At 47.4% G+C, this 8,505-nt stretch overlaps 1 protein-coding gene across 1 annotated transcript; it reads left to right on the top strand.

Moving 5' to 3' along the window:
• Positions 1-819: 819 nt before the first annotated feature.
• Positions 820-1,911, top strand: LOC143296674 (uncharacterized). The gene has a single exon (XM_076608704.1). The coding sequence runs from the start codon at positions 820-822 to the stop codon at positions 1,909-1,911; it is 1,092 nt and encodes a 363-aa protein (XP_076464819.1).
• Positions 1,912-8,505: the final 6,594 nt, after the last annotated feature.

Genomic DNA, 8,505 nt, shown 5'->3' with positions numbered 1-8,505 from the left:
TGGTGGTCTTAGTTTCGATCCTCGTCCACTTTGTTGCTTGGGGTGAGTTCTGTCAATGTTTTCAGTGTCGGCAAATTCATGGGGGACTGTTGATGGAGGGACGTGGTAGCGGTCTCCACTTTGGGAAGGGGGAGGGGACGCTCACTCAGACTGGCTCCGCGACTTAGCTATTATTGGTGTCAGCAAGGGATTTAGCAGGTGCCGTGTTTCGTACTCTAAATCAGAACAGGCGCTACCGAACACCACCGAAGTGGCTCAGCAACAGTGCGGGGTCTCCTCTGGTGTGAGGCCTCCTGTCTACCAAACATCGATGGCTCCTGGCTCCCCTGAGGACTGCCGATGCTGGGACTGTGACAGACCAATGCCGGGTGTGGCCGTGTATGGTGTGTGAGGGGGCTCTCTCTCCCTCTCTCTCTCTCTCTCTCTCTCTCTCTCTCCCTCTCTCTCTCTCTCCCTCTCTCTCTCTCTCTCTCTCTCTCTCTCTCTCTCTCTCTCTCTCTCCATATATATATGTAACTATGGATGTATATGCATGAATGTGTAAGTGTACGGTACGTGTGTGCGTATGTGCATGCGTCTGTGTACACGTTCATCCACGCCCGTGCATGTGTGTGTGTGTGTGCGTGTGTGTGTGTGTGTGTGTGTGTGTGTGTGTGTGTGTGTGTGTGTGTGTGTGTGTGTGTGTGTGTGTGTGTGTGTGTGCTTATGTAAAAAAAAACAAAAAAAAAAAACATCTGGTTTCTTTACAGACACCTCTGGCATCAGATCACACACAGCATGGCGAACAGTTCCGTTCAGTCCGTGACTGGCACTGACAACATGACCGCTGTCGATAATAACAGGACGTTGACATACAATTCTTCGATTCCAGAAGGATGCAAGAAGATCGTGTTCACTGAAATGGAGTTCATCCCTTGGGACAACCCACACAACATAGTGAGTGCGGAGGTCGAAGAGATTGTCTACAGAGTGAAGGACATGATGGTGGTTTTGCTGTTTCTGATTGGCGGGCCGGGCAACGTCATCAACATGGCGGTGTTCTACAAACAGGGCCTCCAGGACCGTGTCAACCTGTGTCTCTTTTTCCTGTCGTTATCAGACGAGCTGTACCTGATCATGGCGATGTTTGTCCATGCTGAGCAAGTGTATTTGCAGTTTATCACGAAGGAGAGGTATGGTCCTATGTTCACGTTCCTGGCCAATAACAACTTGATTATGTTTCTAGGGTTCGGGTATGCTTCTCTTGTGCTGTATGCGATCATCGCCTGCGAAAGATGTCTGTGCGTCATCAACCCGCTGAAATTCCAGACCCTTTTACGTACCAAGACCATGGCTGTCATCATCATCGTTGTGTACGTTCTAGTCGTAGGCTTGCATTTCATTGTGTCGTTCCGAATTTCTATCGGCTGCATGTACGATCCTGTATCTGGTAACGCTTTTAACACACCCGTTATTGGAGCGTTTTACAAAAAACACAAACAAGTCATCGACCTTGTGGATAGTTTCGTGTTTGGTGTTGGGCTGCCTGGTATAGTGATGACCGTAGTGATAACGTCAACGATAGTTACCACATGGAAGCTTCGTCAGATGATGACCTGGCGTGCCGAAACAACGTCGTCGACGATTTCTGCTCGTGAGGTGGCCCTGACCAAAATGCTGATCGGTACCTCCGTTCTCTTCATAGCGTGTGTGTCCCCCTTTGCTTTGACGCGTTTCTGCTGGCTCTTCTTTCCCGAGATGAACACGGGAAGACGGAATCACAATTTTTACCTGACTACGTTCTGGATCAACAAGACGTTGTCTTACATCAACTCCAGTTCCAACATCTTCGTGTACTTTGCGATGGGGTCCCGTTACAGGGAAACATTTTTCTCGCTGTTCTCAAGAAAATCAGATCAGATAAAAGCATAAAGTGACCCAGTTCCTTCCACTGCTAAGCCGTTTGGTGTCAGCACAAACAAATGATTTGTATTGTCCAGTTCTAGGTGTAGTTTATAGACAGAACAAAGTCCCATATGATATAAGCACATATAAGCAATCAATCCATGTCAGTGTTCGGTGGGTTATGGAAACAAAGAACATATCCAGCATGCACATCCCCGAAAACGGAGTGTGGCTGTGTATACGGCGGGGTAAAAACGGTCATAGACGTAAAAGCCCATTCGTGTACATACGAGCGAACATGTGAGTTGCAGCCCACGAACGCAGGAGAAGAAGAAGAAGAAAACAAAAACGGACGGCCATAAAGTGCGTAGTGTCGTATGTTGTGTTTGTTAAGGTAGGTTTTGTTGGATCTGTAGCGTCGTCTGTTGGTGTTTGTTAAGGTTGGTTTTGTTGGATTTGTAGCGTCGTCTGTTGGTGTTTGTTAAGGTAGGTTTTGTTGGATCTGTAGCGTCGTATGTTGTGTTTGTTAAGGTAGGTTTTGTTGGATCTGTAGCGTCGTATGTTGTGTTTGTTAAGGTAGGTTTTGTTGGATCTGTAGCGTCGTCTGTTGTGTTTGTTAAGGTTGGTTTTGTTGGATCTGTAGCGTCGTATGTTGTGTTTGTTAAGGTAGGTTTTGTTGGATCTGTAGTGTCGTCTGTTGTGTTTGTTAAGGTAGGTTTTGTTGGATCTGTAGCGTCGTCTGTTGTGTTTGTTAAGGTAGGTTTTGTTGGATCTGTAGCGTCGTATGTTGTGTTTGTTAAGGTAGGTTTTGTTGGATCTGTCTGGGGACTCTTCATTCATGTTGGCTTCGGAATAGTATGTGTGCTTGTGTGAGTATCATTTCGCACACATGTACGCACAAACACACACACAGAGAGAGAGAGAGAGAGAGAGAGAGTTACACATACACTCAGTTACACATACACGCACTTGCACAACAGATATGCAACAAATATGCAGTTTCGTAGATATGAAACAGTGATTGTTTATCAGTTTTAGAACAGCATTGGTGCAGTGGTAATACATTCTCCTTCTCTATTGCTCTGTTTCTCTGTCTCTGTCTCTCTGTCTATGTCTCTCTCTCTCTGTCTGTCTCTCTCTCCCTCTCTCTCTCTCTCCTTTTGTAAATCAAAACGTACTTTGTAATCTAGCTCAACAAATTTACCTAGTCGTTTAACAGACATTGTTGTTTGCATGTAGTAGAATATTTTAAATAGGACGATTCTTCTCAAGTTAGCGTTGTAATCAGCGCTTTGGAATGGGGCCCGTGGCTTTGTTGAATAAAGTATAAATATTGTCATCATTCCTTTTATCATGGTCTCTCTCTCTCTCTCTCTCTCTCTCTCTCTCTCTCTCTCTCTCTCTCTCTCTCTCTCTCTCTCTCTGTATCTGTCTCTATGTCTCTGTATCTGTCTCTGTGTATCTGTCTCTGTCTCTGCGTATCTGTCTCTGTGTCTCTGTTGCCGTCTCTCTGTCTCTGTTTTCTCTCTCTATCTATGCCATTCTGTCTCTGTCGCTGTATCTCTGTCTCTAGCTCTGTCTCTCTGTCTCTGGGTGTGTGTGTCTCTCTCTGTCGTTTCTGTGTCTCTGTCTTTGCCTCTGTGTGTGTGGGGACGGGGAAGGGGCCCACCGGGTGGATGGGGGGGCGGGGGGGGGGGCAAATGCATGGTGTCAGCAATGTTCTGTTGTGTTGTCGTATTTTTTGGCAGTTTCGAGGGACATCCAACGCGAAATGTGATGTGAGGCAAAATGTGTGTGTGTTGGTGAAAGTTGAGATGATTGCATTACAGGTGATTTAGGGCGGGGTAAGAGAACTGGAGCACTTTCATCAGAAAACTTTACATTCAACAAACAGCTAGCAGGTGAGCGGTGAGTCGTTTTACCGAACATGCCTGTCAGCAAGAGAGACGTGCCATTGTCGTGGCAAATTTTCTCCTTCGATTGAATGATTTTCTCGTATTGTTGCCTACTTCTGTTTATTCCAAATCATGATCTCTGAATCCGCCCTTCATCTGCCTGACTCAGCTCCCCCCCAACCCCCCTCCAAGACTTTGAGTTGAACCTCGCTGCGGGGTTGAGGTGCGTAAGAAAACGGTGACAGTGATGCTGTCAGTTTCAGCTCGTGCATTGTGCACGTGACGGACCTTGTGATGACGTCACGAGGGTGACGTTTACACCTCGGTGGTGACGTTGAGGCGCCGTGACGGAATCCGTGAGGCCTTGGACCTCTGACCTGTGACCCTTTGATCAGGGTTCATGGCCCCGTTCCGGCATGGTGCTGTGTCCTAAGGAAAAGGCACTTCACACCGATTTCCTTACTCCATCCAGGTGTGTATGGCTACCTGACTTCCGTTAGTGAAGGTTAAAACGGGCGGAAAGAGGAGATTTGCCCCCAACTTCCTTTGCCAAACCCCAGTGGCTATCAATTCACTGCCCCTTTACCAAACCCCAGACACAGTGGATATCAATTCACTGCCCCTTTACCAAACCCCAGATACAGTGGATATCAATTCACTGCCCCTTTACCAAACCCCCTTTACCAAACCCCAGACACAGTGGATATCAATTCACTGCCCCTTTACCAAACCCCCTTTACCAAACCCCAGACACAGTGGATATCAATTCACTGCCCCTTTACCAAACCACAGATACAGTGATTATCAATTCACTGCCCCTTTACCAAACCCCAGATACAGTGGATATCAATTCACTGCCCCTTTACCAAACCCCATACACAGTGGATATCAATTCACTGCCCCTTTACCAAACCACAGATACAGTGGATATCAATTCACTGCCTCTGTGGCTGAAAGAGGCAATGGGACTTTAAACAGGAACATCTCTTGAAGGAAATTCCAGACCTGACCACGCGGAGCAAACATCACAGGGAGAACAGAAAGTGTCGGATTCAGTAACTGTGACAGCCAGTTCTGACGACATGGTCACAAGACAAGACAGGATTTATTCAAAAATGTCCCCATGGGGGCACATAGACAAAAATCAAACTGGGCAAAAAGCAAACAACACATGACGACAATGCATGTAGCAAGGTTACACAGTACTTGACAGACTTGCAATTGAGTAAAGGAAATAATGCTGCGTTTGGAGTATTATCTGAACACAAAAGCATCTGATTTCAAATAACACAAACTGCACTACAACAATAGCTGACCCAAAGTGTAAAGAAATGTAGCCCAGTAGAATAGTAATATTTCAACAACAACAAACGTTGACGAGAACCATGCCGACAGTTCAGCTACAAACCACACGAACAGACCGTGCCATTAGAGTCGATCTCGGCAACACCACAGCTGAACTTCCTCAGGTGAACAACGAACGTCTTCATAATACAGACGGGCGGTGTGACAGGCTAGACAGAGAACAGAGAGATGTGAAGAGATGGTAGCTTGCTTGTCATCAGGCATGTCTGGTCTGCACGAAGAGATGACAGATAAAAGAGGGGAGACCAGAAAAATATGAAAGCATCAGTGAGCAGACAAACAGGTAAAGCCAGATAAATTGAAAGCATCAGTGAGCAGACAAACAGGGAAGGCCAGATAAATTGAAAGCATCAGTGAGCAGACAAACAGGGAAAGCCAGATAAATTGAAAGCATCAGTGAGCAGACAAAACAGGGAAGGCCAGATAAATTGAAAGCATCTGTGAACGATCTAAAAAAAAATAATAATAATAAAAAAGGAAACACGCATGTAAAATAAGCTGAAAAAAACACATTAGAACAATATTCAAGAAGAGGCAATCTACGGATATTGGAACTACACTCACCGTGTTAGTGTACACAGATCATGGAACCTACACTCACCGTGTTAGTGTACACATATCATGGAACCTACACTCACCGTGGCAGTGTACACAGATCATGGAACCTACACTCACCGTGTTTGTGTACACAGATCATGGAACCTACACTCACCGTGTTTGTGTACACAGATCATGGAACCTACACTCACCGTGTTAGTGTACACAGATCATGGAACCTACACTCACCGTGTTTGTGTACACAGATCATGGAACCTACACTCACCGTGTTAGTGTACACAGATCATGGAACCTACACTCACCGTGTTAGTGTACACCGATCACGGAACCTACACTCACCGTGACACTGTGCACCGATCACACCATCGTCCTGCATGACGCCAGGTCCTGTCCAGGTGTCCCCCATTCACTGTGCCCCGTGCTGTCCACAGACCTTCCTGTCACAGCGGGGCAGCATCCTGACCCATCACCACGAAGATTTCTACGCATGTGAGACACCAGTCTTAGAACAAAGCAGGAGCTCCTGCATGCACTAGTGTGGATACGGAGTCCTTCAGAGACGGATCCAAACAGTGGAGGAAAATGAAAATGCTACAGGAGACTCCTTGGCTTCTCCCACAAAGACCAGATGGCAAACGAAGAAGTCGGGAAAATCACCAGACAGCACTTTGGTGGCTATGAAGACATGCTGACCACAGTGAATGCCATGGCAAGCTGACACGATCTGATGGGCTTTCCGGGACCAGCCTTCAGAGAGCAGTGCAGGGGAAAGGAGACGAGGCAGACAGCGAAATAGATGGGCAGACATCACTGAGTGGACAGAGAAGGGTGTTATTGAAACTCAGGCCCTATCACAGGACAACAACAAAAATGGAGAATGTTGGTGATGCGTTTAGCAGTACAGCCCCCCTCCCCACCTCCCCCCCAACACCCCACCCCCACCCCTCTCTCACGACCAAAGCAGTTTTCGGGACCAGTGACCAGTGATCAGTGATACAAGTTGTTGATGCACCTTCAGTATCGATTGACCAAAGGACTGGACCCCTAACGATCTTGTGAGCGTTCGTTGTGTCGAAGATGGGCAACCCAGTCCCACGATTGTTCGATTCAGCCACTGGAGGGAAAAAGATTTGTCTCATTTCGGACAGCGACACACGTGAAAAGCTGGAACAACAGGGGGTCGGAATGGCGACCGTCCTGGCCAGAGTGCAGACACACGTGGTCGCTCCAACAAGGAACACTGATTAACTGCCATGGATAGGTCTACTTACATAGGGCCTGTCTTCGCTCAGACACCAGGCTCTAGGCGTTTTTAGTTTCACCATCAGTTTCAATGAGGTGTCAATGCGTTCGAACTCATCAATATATGCTTCACCACCTCTGCTGAAAAAAGAGCGGTTGCCTTATCTTTGTATAAACCCAACGCGTTGATCAGGGCTTTAGGGGCTACCATAGCTTTGTGTTAAGAAATAAGTAGATATTCTCCCCTTCTTTCATAATCAATACTGAAAAAAGAAAGTCCCAAAGTGTGTGGTTTGTCATGCCCTGCTCTCATGGTGACCTCAGTTTTAGGTACCCCTCCACTTCCGTGCTTGGTGTGAGTCCCGCCAAGGTCTTCAGTGTCGGGAGATTCATGGGACACACACACACACACACACACACACACACACACACACACACACACACACACACACACTGACTGTTAATCTATTAATGTTTTGCGCAGGGGTTAGGTTTTTTAAAGAGGAAGCAAACTATCAGACGCCGCGAAAGAAGTGAACATGTGTCAGACTGCCCATCCAGTGTTCACCAGTGATCAGGGTTCGAGGCCCCTTCTGGGCATGGTGTTGTGTCTTCAGGAAAGGCACTGTGCTCCCATTGTCCTCACTCCACTCAGGTGTGAACGGGGACCTGACTTTGGCTGGGGAAGAACGGGGACCTGACTTTGGCTGGGGAAGAACGGGGACCTGACTTTGGTTGGGGAAGAACGGGGACGTGACTTTGGCTGGGGAAGAACGGGGACGTGACTTTGGCTGGGGACGAACGGGGACCTGACTTTGGCTGGGGAAGAACGGGGACCTGACTTTGGCTGACGGGGACCCGACTTTGGCTGGGGAAGAACGGGGACGTGACTTTGGCTGGGGAAGAACGGGGACCTGACTTTGGTTGGGGAAGAACGGGGACCTGACTTTGGTTGGGGAAGAACGGGGTCCTGACTTTGGCTGGGGAAGAACGGGGACGTGACTTTGGCTGGGGAAGGTTATAACAGCGGAAGAAGAGGACTGGGCCCCACCTTCCTCTGCCTAGCCATAGATACGATGGGTATGAAATCACTGCCCCGAGGACTGTTACAGGCTACAGGACCTTCAACCCCCTTTTCATTACTAAGTAATGCATACAATATTTGATTAGTGCATACAATATTAGATTACTGATTTTTTTTTTTCCTAATCCCGCTTCCCCCGTCCCGCCTCTCACACACACCCTTCCAATATTATGTTTTTTTCTTTCTCCAATCACTGACACTCACCCTCTCCATTTTAGATTTTGTACTCTATCTTTTCCACACCCTGTTCTCTCTCTCTCTCTCTCTCTCTCTCTCTCTCTATCTCTCTCTCTCTCTCTCTCTCTCTCTCTCTCTCTGTCTCTCTCTCTCTCTCTCTTCCTTTCTTAGTCCCCTCCTCCTTGCCCCCACCCCCACCCCCCTCCCCTCCACCTCAACCGCCCCCCCTTTTCATTCGAATATACAGAAATGTCGATTTCTAATTAATAATAACAATCATCGTTATGATAGAAATGATAA

This window comes from Babylonia areolata, chromosome 21 (genome assembly GCF_041734735.1).
Source record: "Babylonia areolata isolate BAREFJ2019XMU chromosome 21, ASM4173473v1, whole genome shotgun sequence".
Classification (NCBI taxonomy): Eukaryota; Metazoa; Mollusca; class Gastropoda; order Neogastropoda; family Buccinidae; genus Babylonia; species Babylonia areolata.
The sequence above is the reverse complement of the archived record's forward strand: the minus strand, read 5'-3'. Positions and strand labels throughout refer to the sequence as shown.

Excerpts from the sequence above, each read along its gene's own strand:
- LOC143296674 (XM_076608704.1), top strand. The coding sequence starts at position 820 with ATGACCGCTGTCGATAATAACAGGACGTTGACATACAATTCTTCGATT.